General features: G+C 46.1%; 9 protein-coding genes across 10 annotated transcripts; 6 read left to right on the top strand and 3 right to left on the bottom strand.

The window, feature by feature from the left end:
* Positions 1-439: 439 nt before the first annotated feature.
* Positions 440-1,519, top strand: FOIG_09136 (uncharacterized protein; the record flags this gene model as incomplete). The annotated part of the gene is made up of 6 exons (XM_031209327.1): positions 440-461; positions 522-760; positions 820-878; positions 928-1,184; positions 1,246-1,342; positions 1,390-1,519. The coding sequence occupies 6 exons, from the start codon at positions 440-442 to the stop codon at positions 1,517-1,519; spliced, it is 804 nt and encodes a 267-aa protein (XP_031061364.1).
* An 858-nt stretch (positions 1,520-2,377) lies between these two features.
* Positions 2,378-4,430, top strand: FOIG_09135 (uncharacterized protein; the record flags this gene model as incomplete). Its single annotated transcript, XM_031209326.1, has 5 exons — positions 2,378-2,745; positions 2,800-3,064; positions 3,117-3,884; positions 3,938-4,109; positions 4,324-4,430. The coding sequence occupies 5 exons, from the start codon at positions 2,378-2,380 to the stop codon at positions 4,428-4,430; spliced, it is 1,680 nt and encodes a 559-aa protein (XP_031061363.1).
* A 693-nt stretch (positions 4,431-5,123) lies between these two features.
* On the bottom strand, positions 5,124-6,934 carry FOIG_09134 (uncharacterized protein; the record flags this gene model as incomplete). The annotated part of the gene is made up of 5 exons (XM_031209325.1): positions 5,124-5,729; positions 5,787-6,178; positions 6,234-6,425; positions 6,494-6,755; positions 6,806-6,934. The coding sequence occupies 5 exons, from the start codon at positions 6,932-6,934 to the stop codon at positions 5,307-5,309; spliced, it is 1,398 nt and encodes a 465-aa protein (XP_031061362.1). The 3' UTR covers positions 5,124-5,306.
* A 2,266-nt stretch (positions 6,935-9,200) lies between these two features.
* FOIG_09133 (MFS transporter, SP family, general alpha glucoside:H+ symporter) lies at positions 9,201-11,209 on the top strand (the record flags this gene model as incomplete). Its single annotated transcript, XM_031209324.1, has 5 exons — positions 9,201-9,554; positions 9,607-9,698; positions 9,746-10,782; positions 10,833-10,923; positions 10,967-11,209. Exons 1-5 carry the CDS (start codon positions 9,323-9,325, stop codon positions 11,207-11,209), a joined length of 1,695 nt encoding a protein of 564 aa, XP_031061361.1. The 5' UTR covers positions 9,201-9,322.
* An 833-nt stretch (positions 11,210-12,042) lies between these two features.
* Positions 12,043-12,798, bottom strand: FOIG_09132 (uncharacterized protein). The gene has a single exon (XM_031209323.1). The coding sequence runs from the start codon at positions 12,719-12,721 to the stop codon at positions 12,197-12,199; it is 525 nt and encodes a 174-aa protein (XP_031061360.1). The 5' UTR covers positions 12,722-12,798; the 3' UTR covers positions 12,043-12,196.
* A 3,489-nt stretch (positions 12,799-16,287) lies between these two features.
* FOIG_09131 (uncharacterized protein) lies at positions 16,288-17,645 on the top strand (the record flags this gene model as incomplete). Its single annotated transcript, XM_031209322.1, has 5 exons — positions 16,288-16,540; positions 16,596-16,885; positions 16,936-17,133; positions 17,180-17,429; positions 17,481-17,645. The coding sequence occupies exons 1-5, from the start codon at positions 16,418-16,420 to the stop codon at positions 17,643-17,645; spliced, it is 1,026 nt and encodes a 341-aa protein (XP_031061359.1). The 5' UTR covers positions 16,288-16,417.
* Positions 17,646-17,679: 34 nt separating this feature from the next.
* Positions 17,680-19,352, bottom strand: FOIG_09130 (uncharacterized protein). Of its 2 annotated transcripts, XM_031209320.1 has the most exons (8): positions 19,223-19,352; positions 19,131-19,171; positions 19,018-19,078; positions 18,922-18,966; positions 18,702-18,859; positions 18,579-18,635; positions 18,171-18,525; positions 17,680-18,120 (listed from the first exon to the last, which is right to left on the bottom strand). In XM_031209320.1, exons 1-8 carry the CDS (start codon positions 19,307-19,309, stop codon positions 17,884-17,886), a joined length of 1,041 nt encoding a protein of 346 aa, XP_031061357.1. In that variant the 5' UTR covers positions 19,310-19,352; the 3' UTR covers positions 17,680-17,883. The 2 variants fall into 2 exon arrangements, with proteins under 2 accessions (XP_031061357.1, XP_031061358.1); XM_031209321.1 differs by having other exon boundaries at positions 18,702-19,078.
* A 200-nt stretch (positions 19,353-19,552) lies between these two features.
* On the top strand, positions 19,553-20,954 carry FOIG_09129 (uncharacterized protein). The gene has a single exon (XM_031209319.1). The coding sequence runs from the start codon at positions 19,678-19,680 to the stop codon at positions 20,815-20,817; it is 1,140 nt and encodes a 379-aa protein (XP_031061356.1). The 5' UTR covers positions 19,553-19,677; the 3' UTR covers positions 20,818-20,954.
* Positions 20,955-22,404: 1,450 nt separating this feature from the next.
* On the top strand, positions 22,405-23,343 carry FOIG_09128 (uncharacterized protein). Its single transcript, XM_031209318.1, has one exon. The coding sequence runs from the start codon at positions 22,434-22,436 to the stop codon at positions 23,085-23,087; it is 654 nt and encodes a 217-aa protein (XP_031061355.1). The 5' UTR covers positions 22,405-22,433; the 3' UTR covers positions 23,088-23,343.
* The last annotated feature ends 9 nt before the right edge of the window (positions 23,344-23,352 follow it).

Below are 23,352 nucleotides of genomic sequence, written 5' to 3'. Positions count from 1 at the left end.
CCCATTATACTAGATTTGTGTGCCAATCCTATTTGTTTGGTGGGTTTAAGATGGTTGACGATTTACTCGATGCTGAGAGACAGGGTAAAGAGAGCAATGGAGATATAGATAACACGACTTGCAGTCCTCCGAAGCGGCAAAAAGAAAAATATGCATTTCTTGTAGTCGGGGCAAGATACAATAACACCCACTTTTCTAGGCTTTCGATTTATTTTCGAACGCTCGACTTTCGGGTTCCACGCCCAGAAAGCCAAGCGGTGGGTAGGACTTGGTGACAAGGTTTGGTGGAGAAGTTGTGGAGAGCCCTCGCCTCTCCACGATGGGCCGATATAGGAGAGATGCGAGTCGAACTCTGGGAGATGGTTAAATGTCGATCGTATTGGCGGAGAATTGATAACGGGTAGCTCATCGTCGGCTTGTCTGTTTTATCTTGGTAATCATGTCGCTAACCTCCTTCACCCGTAAGCACAAGTCCAGCATAACTCTGCTAGTTGACTAGAAACCTAACAATTAGAATGCAGGACTAATTCGTTTCACTGCCAAGAATGAACCATCCAAGATTCTGATTGGTGAACCTGTATCAGGCAGTGTGGACGTCGGCTTAGTGTTGAGGAATGGCCAGGATGTCTGGGCGTACCTCTTCACTGGATCCTCCATGCTAGAGCTTGGAAACAAGACAGGACAAAAGGTGCAGGTTGATCGGTTGCTTTCCCCTCTTGCGCAGCATGAGGTTGGCACCATTCGGTGCATTGGCTTGAATGTAAGATATGCAATTGCAAGCATGATTCAAGGGTAATCTACTAACTGCATAATTCCTAGTACAAACAGCATGCTCGAGAGGTCAATCTAACTATACCGACCGTCCCAACCGTTTTCTTGTTAGTTAATCGTCCTATAGCACTGCTAGACTTGGCTAAACCTTGATAGGAAGCCAGCCACGAGCCTCAATGATCCCTTCCCATCACCAATCCCTCTGCCGAAAATATCTCAGTCGACTGATTCAGCCGACTACGAGTCAGAGCTAGCGGTAGTCATTGGAAAGACTTGCCGCAATGTAACTGAGTCTCAGGCCTATGATTATGTCCTTGGTTATACAGCCTGCAACGATGTGTCATCTAGAGCACCCCAGTTCCGAGACAGTCAGTGGTGTTTCTCCAAGGGATTTGATAGATCATGTCCTCTAGGTAAATACAGAAAGCCTCTCGAAGTTTTCAGTAGTTTTTTGAGTGGTACTAGCGATCATAGGCCCGACATTGGTGTCTCGTGACGCGATCCCTGATCCAAGCAGGCTTAAGCTAAGAGGCATCCGAAACGGACAGCTTGTGCAAGACTGTGGAATAGAGTAAGAAAAGCCTAGCATTTTAGGGACCTGCTACTAATATTGGCTAGTGACCTGATCTTCAACGCGCCTCAGATTGTTAGCTATCTATCTCAAGACACTACTTTGCCAGCAGGAACGGTTATCCTGACGGGAACACCTGCAGGCGTAGGATATGGACGGTCCCCACGACAGACTTAAAAAAGGCAGATGAATTTTCAGTGGAGATTTTGCCCTTCATTGGCACGCTTACAAACTTGATCGAAAACTCTTAATGGTGTTCGGGGCTCTCATCAACAGTTAAGGTTTAGATACAGATATAAATGGAAGATTGTGAGATATCTAAGATAGAGCCATAATGTTTCCCAAAAAGTAATGCCAAGTAGTAAGAACAACTTTGTGTATTTGACGACCCATGCAAATGACCACAAGACGCAAATAAGTCTGACCGAATGCACTGCTACGTTTAAAGTTCAACTAGATATTGTACTGGTGTCTGCATTGCTCTGTTAAATGAGACCCCGCAATACCAGCTGTGGGGATAGGGAGGCATGGATGGACCTTGTGATCATGGGATCGTGAATCTACCAATTCCTGATCAACCAAAGGAAGCTCATTGTCCATGAGCCAACTCCCGTACCATCGCTGACGAGTTCAAAATTTGGGCTCCCCACGACGTAGCCTCAATCAGTCTAGACCAAAGTTAGTTTCCACCAGCTTGAATTATTCTTCCCCACGACCCCCCGATTTCTCCACATCTTGTCTAGGCCGTAATGCCGCTTGGTCATCATCATTCGTCCCTGGACTAACAGGACGACTGCCTTCTATGCAACAAGGAGGACCAGCTCCTCGAGGTCATCTTATCAGAATCAAGTCAAGCGTGGCAGGTTGATACGACGTTGATCATCTCGCCCCGCTTACTGTTCCTGTACCCCAGATTCTGGAGGTGGGGTCTGCGTCTGATCTGGGGTATAAGAGGAGACAAGTGAAAGCTATCTCAACTTTCCTAACTACCGTTCCGATTCTTATGTACACTGATTTGTCTTCGCTACCCTCGCCATGGCAGAACAGGAGAATTCCGAGATCCATGCCGAGACAACAACCAGCATCCGCCCACCTGGTACCGAACTTCTCTACGACAACGCAAGCTATCTACAATATGTCAAAGACAAACAAGTCAATCATATCATTCTCGTGCCCCAGCCTTCTACCAACGATCCAAATGATCCACTCAGATGGTCCAGGGCCAAAAAGTGGATTGTCTTCCTGAATGGCGTTTTCTACGCCTTTATGGGAAGTGTTACTGGTCCGATCATGGCTGCGGGAACGATACCGTTGACACAAAAGTTTGGTGTTTCTCTGCAGAAGCTTACTTATGCGAATGGCGCCACTTTGATCTGTCAAGGTGTTGGAAATATATTTTGGATGTAATCTCAAGACTTCCCCTTGCGTTGAACGTCCTTCTAACTAGTTGATTTTAGGCCTTTCGCTATCAAATTTGGCAGACGACCGGTGTATTTGATGTTCAATCTATTGATGGGTGTAGCGTGTATCTGGCTTGGCATTGCATCCAACGCTACATACACGCCTTTTGTCATCGGCCGGGCTTTTCTGGGGCTGTTTGAAGCACCCATCGAATCAATAGTTCCAACCACTATAACTGATACGTTCTTCCTCCACGAACGCGGAGCCATGGTTTCTATTTACGGTCTTTCCGTTCTTAGTGGTAACGAACTTGGGCCTTTGGTAAGAGAAGCATTGCCCTTCTTGTTGTGATTTTGCTAATGTGCAATTCAAGTTCTCTGCCCTCATCATTCAGTACCTTAGTATGGCATGGGCATTCTACATCGTAGCTATGTTCATCGGTCTCAATTGCCTCACCATGTTCTTCTTCATGACGGAAACAAAATACACGAACCCGCATTTCCCGACCTCCTTGGGAATCACTGCGCAAGGTCAGCCGGAGGAAAAGATCTGCGCTCAAAAAATCGAGGATATACATAGTAGCTTTTGCAATGAGCCAGCAGCTCAGGCACATGCTCTACAGAAGGATAACTACCTCAAGGAACTTCGGCCATTCCGAAAGGGTGATCCTCAAATATCTCTGCTGAAGGTATTCCTTCGACCTTTCGCGCTCTTATGTTATCCCACGGTGTTATGGGCCTCTATGATATACGGTGTGTCTCTTGGCTGGAATGTCATAATCGGTTCCACCGTGGCCCAGCTCTTCGGAGGACCATACGGGTTTGACTCCCAAGCACAGGGCCTGATATTTCTATCTCCTTTTGCAGGGTCAATCGTTGGCGCATGGCTCTGTGGTTCTGTTTCTGACTCTTGGTCTAACTATCTTACGCGCAAAAATGATGGTATTCGCAAGCCCGAGATGAGATTGCCCGCCATGTGTATGGGAACATCACTGTTGCTGTTTGGATCCCTCATCGCAGCCTTAACATATCACTTTCACGCGCATTGGGCTGGGCCTGTTATAGGCTTGGGTGTACTAACTGCGGGGGCTCAAATCGGTGTTTCCCTGTCCATGAGCTATGCTCTGGACTGTCACAAAGAGGTGAGTAATCTATGTCGCTGTATTGTACAAGTGCGTACTAACGCAACTCACAGTTATCTGTCGAGTTGATGGTGACAGTAGCATCTCTCAAATCTCTTATGGCATGGATATGGACGTGGGTCATTAACGACTGGATTGTAAGCAGTGGCATGCTTACAGTTTATATGATTATTGCTGCTATTAATGTTGGTATTCACTTAACGACAATTGGTCTATATTTAAAAGGTAAATATATTCGTATTTGGCTTCAGAAAAAGGACTTTACTTAGTAAGCTTAAGTTAAATAAGATTATTTCATAAACTAAAATAAAAAGTACATAAGTCTTAAATATTTAATTAGATTTTTATGATATATAAAATGTACTTAAGTAATATGACTTATTATATATTTACTAAATAGCTTTATTATTATTTTATGTTAGAATTAAACAAATATCAGTGCAAGTGTCGTGGCAGCAGAACAACTATGGAACTGGAGCCGCAATCGTTCTGGAGCCCCGAGAGGTCTGCATCTTCGGTCGTTATTGGGAACCCTTCGCTCTTTAGATGGAGGCTCTTATCGTTGATCACCGAAGAGATCCCGGAAGTAGCATTGAACATAGCGACAGTTTGACCTGCTCCAGCCATTTCTGCGCTTGTCGAGAAGTGCAGCGAGGCAGCGTTGGTTCAGCTTAAAAGTCCGCACTTGGGGAGGGCTTAGCGGAGGATTTGCAGGCATGATTGGACGCGATGGAGAGCAAGTCGAAGGCTGCGCAAGAGGCGTCGTTGCGAGGGCGTGAAATTGTGCCATTTGTAGTTATCCAGGTTCGATTTGATACCATGAGATTTTGACTCTTGAGTAGAATTGTGATGTGAAAGATATGTGGCAATTTCTATCGCTTATTACGCCGTGTCGCGCATCTGGCTTAACTTTGAGTTATCACAATAATACTTTACGTGCTCAGGGTTGCTGTTCTACGCCACTCGATACTGACTTCAAGTTTTTGGCTTAACAATGGTATCACGGCTAGTAGAGGTGGTGGTTTTGACTCTTGACGGGATGTAGGTGACTGGGTTTGGCTATTTCCTTATTGTTGAGAGTGATAATGGACTATAGGGACATCTCTAAGTCTTAGAATACTCGATGCTTTAGTCCAAGGCACTCTGAACCCAAGTATAGACCTTGCGAAATTGGATTTTAGCCAGATGTTAGATAGCTTCTTGTGAAAGAAATCGCAAATGGAATTTTCATCCCCATGAGGCAAATAGTAGTGTCAATTGCGTGTATCTAACGCTCGATTTGCTTGAGAGTGAGAGACAAATACCGCCAATTGTGTAATATTAAACGGGAAACGCCAACTGCAACGGTTGGCAGTTATCTCCATTGCGACGTATCGCAAATATGACAGTTACACTGTAACTCAAGTATCTATCAATGCCCAACTATGAAGAGCCAGAGTTATCAGCACACGACCAGGCCGCTGAACCTCCAGATACTTTGTATGAGGCTATAATGTCAACCACGGAAGCATACGTCCCAGCAATAGTTAGAAATGTCCCCAAGACGATGATGGTGACGCTCCAGAGCACTCCGATGGACCAAGTGATTGAGCGATCTTGCTTCCCACGCTTCCAGTTATCGTAGAGCCACATGCATCCCATAGGCTGGAATGAGAGTGATGTGGCAAGCAATGCCCCAATAAGAGAAACGAGCCCACCAAAGATGGGAATACCGCTGGCTATCACATACGCAACAACTGTGATACCGAAGGTACATCCTATCCAAGAAGCCCAATGGGTGAAGGTATTGGCCGCGAGATGCTTGGAGCCTCGCAAGACACGCACGAAGACATGTTTGCTCGCCAGCTAGAACATCCGCAGTATTAGCAACATCCCACAGACATATTCTAAGTAAGCACTCACATGGCAAGTCAACATAGTCGTGACTATCAGCCCAGGAAGGGCAATTCCATAGCTGATTCTCTTGATCAAGACACCTGCAGATCCGAGAGCTGGCGAAGCAACATACGAGCCACAGAAATAGTATACCACACAGCCGATTGCGATATAGCAAGCACTGATGACTGTTTGGCACAAGATCAGAGATCTCGTATAGTGTCTAGGGTCCCTCATTTCTGCAGCAATACTGAAAAAGGCCGGGGTACCTGCGTAAGCAAAGATCAACGCACAGATAGCGGACATGGCGTTGGTGAAGCTTGGCTTTTTGAAGAGCTCGTAGTCTGATACCCAAACCGCATCTTTGGGTGCAGCTGCAGGTCGATCTTGTATACCCACGGCAATTGTAAGGATGATGACTGTGTTTGGGACTTTAGCATGGTATTCTTAAGACAGGTGCGGGCATGTACTTACCAGAAGAGATGACACAGATCAATCCCAGCCAAGCGAGCCAACTTAGCTTCCCGAGTGTTCGGATGCTGGCAAAGATGAAACCAGTGATAGCTGCAACTGCGACAAAGACGGCAGTACATGTTCCGTGATTTGAAACGGCATTGAAGCCGATTGACACGCTGAGCATTGCCGATCCACAGACAAACGTCCAGTCTAAACCACCAAGCATCAGTCAAAGTTCAAGCACCCCGGTCTTCAACAGCAGGCGTTCTTTGACTTACAGAGACCAAAGGCAAAGCCGAAGATTTCCTGCCCAGCACGACCAAACATCAGGCCGCCAGCATCATCAATACCATAGACTTCACGATGCCGAAGCTTGAAAATGCCGACTATGTAATCTGACCACGTCGTAATTGCAGCTACGACGCAGAGGCAGATGAGGCCTGGGATCATTCCCAGCGTGTCGAACACAGACGGGATGGACAAGATTCCAAGGCCAAGCTGCGTCTTCATCATCAGACCAGCCGTACCCACCCAACCGACCTACACATACAATTAATATTCTGGAAAATCAATAGGCAGAGTAAACTCACATTGCGGTAATTTGGCCCGTCATTGGTGAGTCTTCCGAAAACAGCATCATGAGCATGACCAGGGTCATCATGAACTTCGCCAGCAAACACTTGACCCTCCTGGTCATCAACCTTTTCAGTACCAAGCATAGTAGTAATTAATCGGACAATCGAGCTCGTGTTCTCCTTCCGAATATTGAGAAACAAGGGAAAGTGACCCCGAGATGTGCATTTCGTCACGATGTGAAATTTTCTCCATTTCAGCAGTAATACCTCCGATTCTAACCGCCAAGACCATGAAAGCGGAGCACGTTTACGATACAAGTCATACAGTTGAGCTTTATTGGAGTTTTGTAGAGTAATTTCGTCTCATAGCCCCAGAGTGAATTCCACTTGGTTGAGAAATTTTGCCGATACCGGATGTTGGAGAATGGTGGGCGAGAGTTTGATTGGTTGGGGTAGTGATTTGGGTGGGTTATCAATCTGATCTAAACTCAATTGGAGATCTTTTTCGCTTAGTCCAAGGGACAGAATTTGTTGACTTTGTCATGCATTTCAATCGTTTGGCATTGTAGATGCTGCGAAAAGGTCGAACAAACATGCTTGCAACTCTTATGGTAAGTAAGTTCTGTATTCTACTTGCTCCGGGTTGACAGATCTTTGTCAATCGTACTAACCGGCATCAGTGCTGTTGTTCCCGAGCATAGACAAGCAGACCAAGTCACAGCTCTAATGAGAACGCCATGTTGAAAACGCATTTGAGATAAATTACAGGAGATAAATAGTTTAATTTCGAATTCGGCGGAGCTCAAGATGTACAATTCCTGATTCCGTTCTCTGTCTTGTCTAAAGCAGCAGAGCTGTTCCTGATTGCTCTTCACGTTATCCCGATTATCTTGCGTGTGATCTGCCCCTAAACCAAGAACGGAGAGGTCATGACGTTTCGGACGTTTTGTTCCACTGGCCTATCAGCATTCATTCTGTGGATCCACCAGAGGCTGAAACTCGAAGACCTCGGTTATAGGACCCCAAGGCTTTACGAGACTTCAACACATGTCTTGCAGATGCTGGAGTCTAGTTGGGATGAAATCGACATGCTACGTTATGGTTTTGACAATATACATATTTCGAAGTCAGTACTTGGAAGGATAGAAAATTTATGCTGCGATTATTCTATCTTGTTGCTCCTTTCCCCATGTATTTATGCCATCCAAGCTGGATCCTTACGGCGATTTATGGAGCGAGTTCCCCAACGTCATGGAGGCACATCCCAATTAAAATAATCCGGAACTTGATATAATAAATAAAAATCTGGAAATCCTATTTCTTCTATTTCTGTTATACTTGAGATGCAAAGATTAATTGCAGAAGCAGATCGCAAGGCAGTTCAGGGTAGGCGTGTGTACTGGCCATCGAGTCGGCCCGATACCTGAGAACCAATGACAGTGCGTTGCCCAAGGGAGATCCCGAGCGTTGATTGTGCCTACGATATCTTGACGGGATGACATTCGACCTGCCAACTTGATCTAGATCGATTGCCACGTGTTGGTGACGGTTTGCAGCTACAGTGATCGGCCGACGAACCGAACAGGAGCACAACCAATTGTTATCAGCAAACAGTAGCTAAGCTTCAATGAATAATTCATGACAGGCGTCCAGACGTCGCAACAATGTTTCAACAGACCTATCATTCGTCATTTTCGGCCCCGGCAGATGAATCGCGGGGAAATCTGAACCGTCTCTCTGGATCTAGACCATTCAACGGACTTCTCTACCACGGACTTCTCACCGTCAATCCCTCATCACGAGTCACTAAAACGCAAAGCCTAACTGAATTGAACGTTGGACCACGAAACGCAACGGGCGTTTTCGCGTCGAGCTATGCGGGAATTGGCCGAGCGAAAATCCCTGTTTTTGGAGATGGAGACGTTGAGATTGGCTGGTCTGTTCGAGAGCATTCCGATCCACTTTATTAGCATGAGAGATTGCCATAACCTTGTTTCTCGTTGGTCAATCATGTGCGAGAGTACCCCACCCCCAGATTGGACTCGCCGTTGCGGAGAAATTGGGCCTCGAGAAAATTACGTACTGGGACTGGGAGACATTTCTCCAAGATTCTGTGGTGCCATTTGGCGGTGAATCGGGCCATGAACTGAGAGAAAACTGGGAATGACCTTGGAGAAATACAGACAGAGAATATTCTACTCATTCAGGTAAGCAGACATAAAGAGTCTGCCGTCTCTTGGTGCCCAGACCTGAGCACCCAAGCCGACGATTGCCATCCTCCCCCCATCTTTCATGTGCAAGCTAGTACCATTCAGGCATCTGTCCCGCACTCTCAAGGCTAGGCAAACTTCTTAGCCCGTCTCTCCCTCCGGAAACCTGGCCGATCACCTCTCCATCTTTTCCCCCCAGCATTTAATAGAAATATTGGGGCGGTTGCCCATTCTCCATCTTTCCCCAGATCACACTTCCCCGCATCTCTCTCTCTCATATCACTTTTTTCTTGTTATTTTCGGTCCCGGCCTTTGTTGAATCATGTCGGACGAAAAGGTCTCGGCCGCCGCCCCAGAGGCTCATCTAGATATGTCTGATCCTAGCAAGACTCATCCCGATGTTATCGACCATGCGCGCTCTGCGGCGCAGAAGGAGCAGAAGATGACCCTCATGCAGGGCATCAAGCTGTATCCCAAGGCTGTCGCGTGGAGTATTCTCATCTCGACTTGCATTGTCATGGAAGGATTCGATATTGTCCTTGTCAACAACTTCTGTGAGTTGCGCCGCATACATGTACGCGACATGGACTGACAATTGCTGTTCAGATGCTTTCCCTCAGTGGAACAAGAAGTATGGTCAACTCCAACCTGATGGAACATACCAGGTGTCAGCAGCCTGGCAAGCCGGCTTGAGTAATGTATGAGCCATCAAAGGCCACTCAATTGACAAAGCTAACCATCTTAGGGTGCCAACGTCGGTTCCATCATCGGTCTCTTCCTCAACGGTTGGCTCTCAGAGCGCTTCGGTTATCGATACACCATCATCGGCTGCCTCATCTGGCTCTCAGCCTGCATCACCCTCTTCTTCACCGCCCAGAACGTCCAGATGCTCCTCGCCGCCGAGATCCTCTGTGGTCTGCCATGGGGTATCTTCCAGACCATCTGTGTCACCTACGCCTCCGAAGTCTGCCCCATCGCCCTCCGAGGTTATCTCACCACATACGTCAACTTCTGCTGGGGTCTCGGACAGGAAATCGGCATTGGAATCTTGCGATCTATGATCGGCCGAACTGATCAGTGGGCTTACAGAATCCCTTATGGTCTGCAGTGGATCTGGCCTCTGCCTTTGATCGTGGGCTTGTGGCTTGCTCCCGAGTCTCCTTGGTGGCTTGTCCGCAAGGGCCGTGTTGCTGATGCTAAGAAGAGTCTTCTCCGACTTACGAGCCTTAACCGTGAGACCGATTTCGATGCTGATGAGACTGTCGCTATGATGGTTCATACAACTGCTCTCGAGGAGAAGCTGACAGAAGGAAGCTCTTATATCGATTGTCTCAAGGGTGTCAACCGTCGCCGAACAGAAATCGTCTGTATGGTTTGGGCCATGCAGAATCTCAGCGGTAACTCCTTTTCTAACTACTCGACCTACTTCCTCGAGCAAGCCGGTATGTCTGCCGAGCACGCCTACTCCTTTGCTCTTGGCCAATATGCGATCAACATGATTGGTGTCTTCGGTGCATGGGGTCTGATGTCTATTGGAATTGGCCGCCGAACTCTTTATCTTTACGGATTGTGCGGTCTCTGCACTGTTTTGTGCATTCTTGGCTTCCTTGGACTTGTCCCTGAGGCTGATCGCCAGAAGGGTGCTCTCGCCACCGGCAGTCTGATGATCGGCTGGGCTGTTGTTTACCAGCTCACCGTCGGCTCCGTGGCCTACTCCCTTGTCTCTGAGCTTCCTTCTCGACGACTTCAGATCAAGACCGTCGCTCTTGGACGTATCTTCTAGTAAGTCTGACTCACAAACTACAAAAGTACGCGCAGCTAACCTATTGCAGCGGCATTGTTGGTATTGTCAACGCTGTTCTGGCTCCTTACATGCTCAACCCCACCGCTTGGAACTGGAGCAACTACACCGGTTTCTTCTGGGTAAGTCTTGAGCCATTCACTCACTGGATCCCCAAGCTAACAGGCTCAACATGGTGGCATCTGCTTCCTCTGCGTCATCTATACCTACTTCCGCCTGCCCGAGCCCAACGGCCGAACCTTTGCCGAGTTGGGCGTTCTGTTCGAGAAGGGTGTCAGCGCTCGAAAGTTTGCTACCACCAAGGTCGATGTCTTCCACGAGTCTGTCGATGATCACGTTCTCGACCAGTTGAGCAAAGCCGATCAGGCTACTGTCGAGACTGTTGAGCAAGCCCCAGCACACAAATAGATCTCGATCAAGCGATGAAACGCCTAGACCACACTCTACTAAACAGCCTTTGCTTGCAGATAAGCAGGTCAAGATCACTTATGTATATAATAATAACGCAGAAATAATGAGACATTGATTAATTATCATGATCGCGTGCCATCCTTGGCGAAGCCTAACCTCCTTCTGCTTATGTACATCCGTGCATGCAACCTTAAGCGGAGCTATGTCTCGATGCGTGGCCGTCTCTGTCGATCTCTGTTACTTTCTCGGCAAATCCGAAAACCCCCACTTCTGCTTAATGTTAGCGATTGTCATGTTTTCGAGTACTCTTCCACTGGTCGTCAATTTGCCCTTGACGAATGACGAAAATACCTTTTTTTTTCTTTTCTCGAGCGACCTGTGCTTCTTACTGTATTGGAATCTTTTAGCATGCTTCCCACATGTATATAACATCTACTCGCATCGGGCCATAGAAAAGTCTAAATGCGATGCTGTTGAAGTTCAGTACAATTAGTGTAGCCTTCCTTCAGGCACACAAGCCATTGATCGACCAGGCAAGAGAAGGAGAAGACGAGCGAAGCGAGATCTGATCGTATGTAACACCAAGATCATGATGATTGAAAGGATTGGCGGGGAAAGATCTTGTAGCCAGGGCACCAGGGTAGGCCGCCCGCCTCGGCATGATTATGCATTGCAAACGTTTAATGCTAGCCCTTCTCTCCCAAACAACGCCGTTGCACTTGACGCCCTCAACGGCTACGCACAACGTGGTGCCAAGAGCTCGAATGGTCAACAAGAACCAGGTTTGCCGGAACGATGGTTCACAGTACAACGAGTACATGCCATGAGGTGTCCAGGAACCGATGGTGATAGTGCGAACACCAGCAACGCTTTCCACCAACATACACTGGAAGAAAGCGATAGCATTATGAAGAACACTGTCCAACGGCAACTTCTAGCACCAAGTTCTATGTGCCGATTATAAGCTCTCAGTCACAGATTGTATTAGCTTAAGGTATTCTGTTTCTGCTTGGTAAAGCTGACCAAGCTGTCGAGCCACTCCTGATGACCATTCAACATGGGATTTGGCTTTGTAGCCGCAAGCTTAGCCGCGGGCTGTCCAATCTGAGACTCCTGCGTCAAGATTCTAACCACGCCATATTCCAAGTCCTCCACAATCCAAGCGTGATACACATCTAGCTTAGAGCTCTCGTCCCCATCTACCCATGCTCTCCATGCCAAGCGTCCCGGTGAGCCCGCGCTCGGCGGCAGAGACTCCATGACTTCTGCCGGAAAGGGGGGAAAACCGAAAGTCGAGAAGCTGAAGCTGTCGCCCTTCTTGAGGTTGTTGCCTCCGACTGGCGGCGTGATATGACTGCAGTTATTGTAGTACGACTCCCATTGAGTGATGTCGGCGAGGTAGGTCCAAATTTGGGCGGCTGTGATGTCGCGTACAATTACTTCATTGGAGACATAGTTGTCGGTGGTTCCGGGCAGGAACTTGGTAGGCCAAATGATTGCTGACTGCATTGCGACTGGATGGTGGAGTTGGAGTGTAACAAGACGATTGGTGCCTTTGGTTAGATAGCTGAGAAATCCAAGAATTCTAATCTTTTGTTATGTGGTACTTCGGAGACGAAACTCAAATGACACGTGACCTGACACAGGCTGCCGCTTTTATGGCACTTCATCAGCCCTCCCTCAGTCCCCCGTCAGCCCCACTCGGCTCTCCTCACCCTTTGTGTTAAGCACTGGGCCCAGTGCCAGCCACTCTTGTGCCCATTTCTAGGCCCAAACTTTAAATCTACGCCAGCTACTCTGACTAAATAAATATTATAGCAACCCCAACCGGGGTCAACCTCCGGTCCCTTTTTGGTATTAGGATCCTGATTTTTGATCCTTTAATAAAAGTCCTTAAATTTGTCTCCGATTAATTCCTTAGAAGCTGTGAATTCTGATGCTGGTCCCTTACTGCGGAGAACTAATTGCATTACTGTGATAAGTAATCCAGCACTTGGCCCGATTAAGTACCCTCTCTCTATTTGCATTCGAACCTCTGGCTGGTATTTAAACTCGAATCATTCTATCTATTTATTCTTAGACTTCGAAGTGGTATTTAGACTCGAATCTCTGAATCATACTATCCAGTATCAGTTAACCCCGATTAAGTCTTGCTCTTGTATTCCTACTAACCTTTAACTATCTAATAAGGAAAACTAAAAGTGCAGCTAATGCCCCGTATCTGGGCTCTAGAAGGAGCGCAGTAAAAGAGACTAATATCGTGAATAATAAGTTGGTCTATAAGGCGCTCTAACCTGTGGTATAGCAGTACTATAATAAGATAATAGAACTTTAGCTTTAGTAAGTATAATATTACTTCTATATTAAAATATTTTATTTACTTAATTAAATAGGTATATAAAGATAGAGATAAAGGCTTTAGTATATAACTTATAGTCTTTAAAAGACTTTATAAGGAAGGTGACTCATAGTGTTAATAGAATAGATGCTAAAACTAAAGACTTTAATATCCTAGGCTAGGAATACTATAGAAATACTAGAATATATTTACCGCAGCTTAGCAGCATTCTTACCTAAATAAGTTAATACCAGGTGGTTTAATTTAGCTAGTAATAGAGGTTAGTATTTTAATATTTATATATTATTAGATTATAAAAAATATTAACTTTATTAATAGATTATTAAGAGACCTCTAGCAGAAGAGATAGGTATATTAAAATATAAGACGTATTATAGATTTACTATTAAATATATAATACTTAACTTTATAAAACAGCTCTAGGCAGAAGATTAAACTAAGTAGAAATACCTAGTAATGCCTACTAATAACTAGGGCTTCTGGCTAAGAAATACTTACTCTTCTTCCTAAATTAGAAAATATATTAAGTCTAGCTATTATATTAGCACTAGCTGCAGCCTCTACTTTAAGGTAATAATATTACCTCTAATTTAATAGCCCAAGTATATACTTATCTCTATCTAAGGATTTTATATTTATAATATATATTAATAAGAAAGATATACTTAAATTTGCAATTTAGCTAACCTAAGATATTAAAAATATAATAAATATACCTAATAAAAGGTAAGAATTATCACTTAGTACTTAGATTCTTATTCTAACCCCTTTATACCCTAGACCATAGTATGCCTTATATAAAGAAATAAAACATAGGCTGCTTTATTTTAACCCTATGCTTTTATCCTTAGCTAGACTTCTAGCCTATAGAGCTTTCCAGGACTATAAAACTATTAACAATCTCCTTGCAATTATGCTGCCGGAAGGTAAGATATAGGTGATATACTGGCAGGACCATCTTTTTAAGATACTATTCTTTAGAAATCAGTCAAGACACCATAGTAAAACTGCTAAGGTATATATTACCCTTTTGCCTTATCTGGCAAGGTTCTAAGAAACTTCTTTATAGCTATAATAAGAAATATATAGTTTAGAATATTTTTAAATCTATTAGATTAGATTATAGCAATAATATCTTTTATAGCTTTTATATAACAGGCGTTTATCAGGTTTACCACTTTAAAATAATAAATCTTAGGTATATTATTAATTATAAGGGTAAGATAAAATTTATTAGGTATGCCAGAGAGAATAGGCTTAGTTTCGCTTTATAATAAAGATTAATAAATGTACACCACCAGACCATTTGTTTCTCATATATTATTTATCTATTGTTTTCATGACCTGTGATCTATATGATTTAGTCAATCATTTGGAAATTGTGTCATAAGCTACTCATTGCTTTTAAACGATTTATTTCACTTCCTGACAATAAGACACGACGGTAATGCCTCCAAGAGCTCGCCAATGTGAATAACAATCACCAGGACCCTATCCTCGACGAATATCGCGCCTGTCGGCTTATCCACCGATGCTCTTATGATATGATTGCTTCTGAAAGGACACCCAGGCTCGAACTTGCATCCTCTTGCGGTTCTCGTGGATTTTCAACATATTTTGGCTACAAATGTCTAGACTGTGGTGACCGTGTGCTGGATTTGAAATCGTCTTGCAAAATACCCCATTGTTGCTTATCTGAAGGGCATGGACTACCACACAAGTTTTTCTCTAAAACTAAGATTTGTAATACCCAATTGCACCGTCCGTTGATTTTACCTGGACATACTAACGAGATTTCAGGATCGAGTAGAAACGGCATCCTTCTGATAAGTTGGTGCTGAAGGCAGGATTCAATCAGAGAGGGATTCTGAAGGCTTGTTCTAGTTTTGGATTGCTGCTACTAGACTTGGAACTTGAATGATATTGGTTACTTCGCGTATGGCCACGTGTAGTTTGATTCTTGCTGGAAATGTACTGGATTTCAACATCTTGGTTAATTGTGTTCCTATTTGATCAAGGACCAATATCGAACCGCTAGGGCGGGAATCGGAGCCTCTCGGGACTATTCTAAGCGCCAAGGTACATGCTTGCCAAAGGATCGACCCGCAAGTTGGCTGTTAACTATCGTGCAGAAGTGCCAATGCGGCGCTTTTGTGACCTACCTGCTTAAGCAGGATATCTTCGAACATGCCGCTTGGTGCGCCTGGCCCGGAAGAAACTTTCTGCGGTAAGAAAGATTTTAAAAAATTCAATAGGACTTTTTAAATAAGACAAAATCGCATGACTACCTCGTATATGCACAAGCGGAGGGCCAGGATGCTTTCGGTAGCCGGGCCGAGCCAGGCGAAGATCACTTCGATAAGAAATACCCATGCCATAACCCAAAGAAGGCGATCGGTTCATAGTCGGAAATTAGACAGAAGATCTAACTCCAATAGCAGCGCAACTAAAATACATTATATTGCGACAAGAACTCTGCAAAATATTAAGCGGTGCGTCAAAACCTACTTGAGAAGGTCGTGACGGGTTTTCAAAGGATTTCCTGAGGATTGGCAGATCCTGGTTTATATCTTTCCTTGGCGCTGATGCCAAGGCGGAATATCCAAACGGAATTCCGTCTGACAATAGATGAGTTCATGTAATGGATATATAAAAGGATCTAGAAGGGTCGAAGGATCGTGCTTGCTTTGTCAATCATCAGATCAGTGGTGGCATCAGCCAGGACAGGGGCTGATGCTATCATTTATCTGGTACAAGGAAAAGTATATAAGAGCCAGAAGAAATATTCAAGACTTCTGCAACATACCACCCGAAACTCTCACCGGCTAAAAGACACCTACTTCGATATGTTGCGAAACACAGTTCTCGCTCTTCTCATCGCCGCCGAGGCAACTCATGGTCAGGCGGCCTTCACACTGAGAAAGACCTACGACTCCAGCAACTTCCTGGACTCGTTCAACTTCAGAGACGTAAGACGAGTTTCTGAAAAGCAATAAATCAAGCATTATTACTGACACAATGTAGCGTGCCTACTTTGATAGTATTGACCCTGGCTACGAGGGTGACCCGACCGGTGGCTCCGTCAACTACTTAAGCAGGAGCCAAGCAGTGGCCTCTGGCATCGTCAACACCAACAATGGCAAGGTTCATCTTGGTGTAAACTCCGTTGATAAAGCTGCGCTCCTTACGCCCGGTGGATCGAGGCATGGGCGTGGCAGCGTTCGTCTTGAGTCGAAGGAATCTTATAGCTCGGGCATTCTCATCGCTGATATTGAGCATATGCCCGGAACTGCATGTGGCGTCTGGCCTGCTTAGTAAGTAACTCTTCAATTGGAGGATGTGATGAAGCGTGCTGAATTTTTAGCTGGTCTTACAACTTTGACGAGGATCCGGTTGGCGAGATCGATATCATTGAGGGTATTAACGGTAACCAGAACGGCAACTATGTTTCTCTCCACACTTGTGGAGCATGTATCTTCAACCGTCCTGGAGGTGCTGACCCTCGAAATAATTGCAATATCGGCGGCTCTGACACCCGATACTGTACGGACGGTAACAACTAGTGAGTGAAACTCTTCATGTTACAAAACTGCAGCTAACCAGCATAGCTCCGGATGCGGAAACACCATGCCTTCAGGCTCCTACGGCAAGACCTTCAACGCTAATAAGGGAGGCGTTTACGCCACCTGGCTGACAACAGAGGCCGTCAAGGTCTGGTGGTTCCCTCGAAACAACATTCCCGCCGATATCAAGAACGGCAAGCCTGAGCCCAGTACCTGGGGTCAACCAGCTACATCTCAGTTTGTCAATGCGAATGGCAACTGCGATGTTGGAAGGTACTTCAAGAAGCAGACTATTGTAAGATTCCATACGCCTGGTTTGATGGATGAAACGTGCTGATAGTTGCAGATTTTTAACACGGCGTTTTGCGGAAGCAACATTGATCAGGGTATCTGGAACCAGGAGTGTAGAGCTTCTACTGGCTATGCCACCTGTGACGATTACGTTACCAACCAGCCTGGTGCTTTCAAGGAGGCGTATTGGACTATTAACTCTCTGAAGCTGTACCAGTGAGATACGGCCTAGCACTTAACGAAGATAAACAATGGATTCATGGTGGTGTTAGATTGGATCTTTCAAGTGTGGTGTCGTATATTACATAGAAAATTGGAGACTTCGGATTCACTTGCGATTGAATACCATAGACACTATCGCATGAAGCATAGATATCGTCCCTATCAGATGTATAAATGTTAAATGATAGAAGCTAAGCCTCAATCTCCAATCCAGCTTGACTCCGCAAACGTAAGTATCAAGACGCAGGTTTTCTTCCCCAAAGGAAATGAACAGGGAGATAAAGGTGAATCGAAGGATCCTTGATCTCATTCTTAACCTTCGCCATGAAAACCTGTATTTCCTCCTGCGACCATCCAAGAACGGCCGAGAAGATCTGCGGTGTGTATGATTCAATGGCTTGAGCCTCTTGGATGGACTGATATTTGCCAATTTCCTTGAGCTTCGGGTCTTTGGGCCATGACCCGAGTGGCATCTGTTGGGATGTTAGACATTGGTTGAATGGTAGTTGAGTCTCGTGCATACCTTGCGTATCTCTTCCCGTACGTTCTCAAAGCCAGCAGCTATCAGCTTATCCTTCCACAAAGGAGCACAATCAATTGGTTTGCCAAACTTGGCAGATCCCTCACACAGGGTCTTCAACCATAGCTGGGCATTGACAGCCTTCTCGTCCGTACCATCATCTGATAAAAACGGTGCCGCGACTGCCTGCATTTCGATGTAACCGCCAGGAGCTAGGTGTTGTAAGGCTTGCTGGAAGAACCGGTTGTCATCGCTAATGCAGCCTTCCAGCTCTCGTGCGTGGATGAAGTCAAAGGGCGTGTGATAAAGCCATTCAGCCTCGAAATCGTCTACTTCAAATCGACAATTTGGTGGCGTCCTACGGTTTAGTTAGTCAGCTTCTGACCATAGACACGAGGATAGTTGCCATACCACTGTGGTTGGATAGGGCTAAGGTCAGTCCCGAGGACCTCAGCTGAGGGAAAGTCACTGAAAAGCAAAGTTAGCAAGAATAAAACATGTGAAAGACTTTCTGCCACGTAATAATTGACTCACTCTGCGAAGTCCATCGCCCAGATACCAGTGCCAGTTCCCAGATCTAGAACACGCTGAGGATGGTCACCAATAGGCGCCAAGAATAAAGCACCGTCTAGCATCAGAGAGTAAATGTGATGTACCAGGTCCATTCGCGTTTGCTCTTCTTCATCGTTGGGCTGAGAGAAGTTACATCAGCATTTCAATCTCAATGATACTTAGTCGTCAAAGTTCTGCGTACCACGAAGTAGGCACCTTCACGAAAAGCATGATACCGGCGGCCGTTCTTGGTCGTCTATTAGTAAATCGGATGGTTGGGCCATCAGGTGAACACTACCACGTATCTGTAGTTGAGAATGCTGGAGTTGATTGACGACGTCTGGCTGGCTGACCCCTCCCTTTGCGAAATGACGTTAGTCAGAGCGAGAGCCATTAGTGTTGATAACTCACGACAGATTGTATGTGGAATCATTATCTTGAGTTTCCTCTTCCTAGACTTCGTTAGCACGGTGCTCAACAGAAGTAATCCATGGAAAACACACGTCAACTTCCAACGGATCTTCTCTTGGCGGAGACTGAGTTTCAGCTACAAGGCCCTGGTTCGGGCTCGGACTCTCGTCATCTGCCATGGTTACGATAAAGTTGAGAGAAATTGCAACGTTTGCGGGGTTTTTTCAACCGGGCTTTCGGTCTGCATTTATGGCCCGCCCCATTCATCACATATCACATTGCATGATAACATCCCTGCAAGCAGCAGCCAACCGAGATTGAAACCCAGCCCGCGCTACCGGGTTATTGAACAGATGGCGAATCGCATATGGATTTAATCAGAGTTCGATATTTAGCCCATGATCCTTTTGGTCCTTCTTGACCGCCAACGCTAACATCCTTGCTAAAAATGATCTTGGACCCATTGGAATGGTAACTTGAAGCTGACATCAAATCGGTTTCATTTTTCCTGAGCTACTGTGACCTCATTTGAATCTTCCGAATCATCATGTCTCGCCTTCCTGTCAAAAGAATCCTTCTTACCGGTGCAACAGGCTATGTCGGTGGTACCATTCTCGACCACCTCGTAAAAGCCCAAGATGAGGTTCTAAAAGGCCTCACCATCGATCTCCTCATCCGAAGTGATGACGCTGCCGCCAAACTTCGCTCGGCTTACGGCGACCGCGTGAATCCCATTCAATGGGCTGGTCTCCATGACGTCGACTCCATCAGAGACATCGCCTCCAATTACGAGCTTATCATCAACACTGGCTCAGGTTTTATTCCAGACGGAGCCGAAGCTTTTGTGAGGGGTCTCGCACGTCGCGTTGAACCAGGTGTTCCCCCGCCTTGGCTATTGCACATTTCAGGTTGTAGCAATTTAGCTGATCGGCCACTTACTCAAAAAGCGTATCCGGATAGAGAATGGAATGATGCGGACGGAAATGCTGTTTACGAATTTTTGAAGTCTGAAGACGTGCGAGAGCCTTATCCTCAGAGAACCACTGAGGTTCGTGTCTTGACAACAGCTGAAGAGACTGGTGTGCAAGCTGTCAGCCTCAATACGCCAGTGATCTTTGGGGCTGGTAAAGGACTTTTCAACCAGCAGGGCATCATTATACCAATTATAATGCGCTACGTTATTCAGCACGGACATGGGTTCAAGTTGAATGAGACTGCGAACTGGGACTGGGTTCATGTTGAGGATCTTGCTGACGCCTTTGTGCTTCTCACTCGAAATATTCTGGAGCGGGAAGACCGTGGAGTAGGCCATGTTCCAACTGGGAAGAATGGCATTCTTTTTCCAGCTGTTGGGAGGGCTTTCCAGACCGAGATCATGCAAAAGTGTCTTGATGCCGCGTTCGATGAAGGAATCTTACCTCGTGAAGATACGCCTCCGTCAAAGGAGATTCGGGATGTTACTTTACAAGAGCTGGCGGATGAGATCACAGCTGGCCTTATTGATATGGCAGAACGCGGATGGGCGGGTACAAAGTCGATGAAAGGTACTGAGTTGAAACGACTGGTTGGTTGGAATCCTAGTCGTTTGGAAGATGCTTGGAAACAGGATTTTAAGGATGAGCTTGAGGCATTGAAGACTGGGAAGAGGCCATGGACACTGGAAAGCTGTATTGGTAAGGCTGGATAGGTCAATGAAGTACTACATTGGCGTGCTTGAGATCAGCTACCCGGTTCTACTGGATATGACATGAGTTGGTTAGTATGATCCAGCTCGTCTTATTCCTATAACCTAACACAGCATCTTCTAACCCATAAGTCTCCTCGCGTACTAGTGAAATAACCTTTTCTTTCTCGAAAGAAATTACAAATGTTTCAGCCCCCCGGACGAGTGTTGCCCAGCTACTGAAAGCCAAGATTAGCCATGGAACCACAGGGACCATTGGCGAATACAGAATCAGCAGGGGTGTTGGAGTAACTACAGTATGAAGTCCATGACTTCTGGCCAGCAGGGCAGACATTCGAGGGCGAGCTGGCTATGTAGTTTTAACAGGTCATGCCTGTCCGCTTGGCTCAAAAGACAGCCGGGGTTTTTCATACATTCCACACACCAGTTGTAACCCCGAGGGTGTTCGCGTTGGTGTATGTGTTAGGTAGATACGCCACATTTCCGTTGATGGTTAGAATAACGCCATTGCCGCCTTTCGACATTGAAAGCAGGGCTTTAGGTCCGCAGGCTTCGTAGTAGGGGGCGACAGCGGGGATAATGGCCTCGACGGTCAATAGATTTTATCGATTAGTGGTCATTCTTCCAGGGCCGAATGATACCAACTCACCTAGCTCTGTAGTAACACTTCCTGATGTAATGGTAGACCAGACCGTAGTTGTCGGCGAGGTAGTCGTGGTGCTGTACTTTGTTACCTTGCCAGGGAACTTTGTTTCAACCATAGTCGTAGTTGATGTGATGACCTTGACTTTTGTCTGGGCTGGTAGTGTCTTGTGAGGGCCCTGAACAGTGGTACTAATTGCCTTGATAATCGTCGAGGGAACTCTCTTGGTACAGTCGACTCGCTGGACATATTTAAAGTCGGCTTTGGGATTGACAGGAGCAGCAGGAAGCTCTTTGGCAGCTCTCTAGGCAATATAATCGGGCGCGCCGAGAAGCAGGGTAAATCCACTGGGTGCTGAGACAGTGCTGGTGGTGTACTTGGTCATAATCGTGGATGATACTGATGTAGAGATCGTTGTCGTCACAGTGGTAGATCTAACAGTTTGCCAATCTATTAAAAGTCAGCACAACACGGCCTCACTCGTTAAGTCAACTTCTTGCCAGTGACTGTCTTGGTGACAGTCTTGACATCAGGAGGCGTAAGTCGAGAGTCTAACTAACAGGTGTATAGATCGCATCTGAAGCTCATCCATGATCTTTCTATCGATTGGCGGCGATGTCACGCCTGTAAAAAGCGATTCCTCCGCGAAGAGCTGGATGGGCATAGCCCATGTGAAAGAAAAGACCTAACAGATGATTATGAGGATGGATATGACTTGGACCAGGCTCAAGACCTGAAATCGGACAGAACAAGGCCCAGCAAGAACCCTCCTGAAAGTTGCTGGAAAGCAATATTCAGAGTGCTGTTTCCCGACCGGCCAGCGAACCTGGATACCCCAAATCCATGTGAGTCTACAGCCTGTCGCATAAGATTCGAATATTTGAAAGCGATTACTAACTTACAGGGCACCCCAGACCAAGCGAATGCTGTCTCGACGTATTGTGCAGATGCCATTCAACAACACCGCAACAGAGTGATGAACCGAAACACAATCTCTCAGCTCTATGCTTGCCAAAGCGAAGATCAGATCCGTCAAGTTCTAGGACTACTCATCGGGGACCTTGAAAGAAATTTTGGGCATACCCCGATAACGACTGACAATTTGCCTCCCAGACCCGTGTCCGCTATGTCTCCGCAGCCAGCAATCAGCACCCAGCGTCCGCAATATCAGCTTCTGCCAGTTTCTCAGCCGAATTTCATCTATAGTCATGGGCGTCGCTCACAATTCCATACCCCAGCTGTTTCAAGCTCCGATGCAAATTCCAGCCGTTTCTTACAGAGCCATGATCAGTCTGACACGTTCACAGAAGGCACAGCATTCTCGGACCAAAGGTCAACAGGGTTTGACTCCTTTGTGTCGCACCCGGGTATAAATATCAGCAGCACTGTGCCACAGTTTCAACCACAAACGACTTTACCAGTGGCTCAACAACCGACGAGCAACATAAGCGACCACCCCGGATCGAGTTTTGCGGTAGGGAACCAAGGAATGACACCGGATGATCCTTGGATTAACTTCTCGCACGACTCCCAACATGAGCCGCAGCCTGTGAGGGGGGATCTGGTACAAGGCGATCTCCAGCCAGGGGATTATGATGAGAACGAAATCCTGAGCATGGCGCATTTTTAGGCTAGTGAATGTGATAACAGCTTAGCATCGCAGGCTTGGATTGAACGTGTTGAATCCCGGCCAGTTTATGGGAACGAAAGACAAGCTGCAGGTTTACCAAGATGACAAAAACCAAAGTGGTGGGGAAGGTCAAAAGGTTGACAAGAGCTTGGCTGAGTTCGGATGTTTGAGCAGGGAGGTTTTGGATTATGAGAAGGCCAACTGTTACCATTCCTTTAGGTGTCGTCCTATGCCGTAAATTTATTTATCCTCTCTCTTCCTTGAC

This window comes from Fusarium odoratissimum, assembly GCF_000260195.1.
Source record: "Fusarium odoratissimum NRRL 54006 unplaced genomic scaffold supercont1.14, whole genome shotgun sequence".
NCBI lineage: Eukaryota > Fungi > Ascomycota > Sordariomycetes > Hypocreales > Nectriaceae > Fusarium > Fusarium odoratissimum.
Note: the sequence above shows the minus strand (reverse complement) of the source record. Positions and strands in the feature narration are given on the sequence as shown.

Bases quoted from the DNA above. Each gene is read 5' to 3' on its own strand.
- FOIG_09129 (XM_031209319.1), top strand. From the start codon at position 19,678: ATGTCTCGCCTTCCTGTCAAAAGAATCCTTCTTACCGGTGCAACAGGC.
- FOIG_09128 (XM_031209318.1), top strand. From the start codon at position 22,434: ATGAACCGAAACACAATCTCTCAGCTCTATGCTTGCCAAAGCGAAGAT.
- FOIG_09130 (XM_031209320.1), bottom strand. From the start codon at position 19,309: ATGGCAGATGACGAGAGTCCGAGCCCGAACCAGGGCCTTGTAGCTGAA. The intron at 18,860-18,921 runs GTACGCAGAACT...AACTTCTCTCAG, and splicing joins GTGAAGGTGCCTACTTCGTG to CCCAACGATGAAGAAGAGCA. The intron at 18,636-18,701 runs GTGAGTCAATTA...TTTGCTTTTCAG, and splicing joins TGGGCGATGGACTTCGCAGA to TGACTTTCCCTCAGCTGAGG.
- FOIG_09132 (XM_031209323.1), bottom strand. From the start codon at position 12,721: ATGCAGTCAGCAATCATTTGGCCTACCAAGTTCCTGCCCGGAACCACC.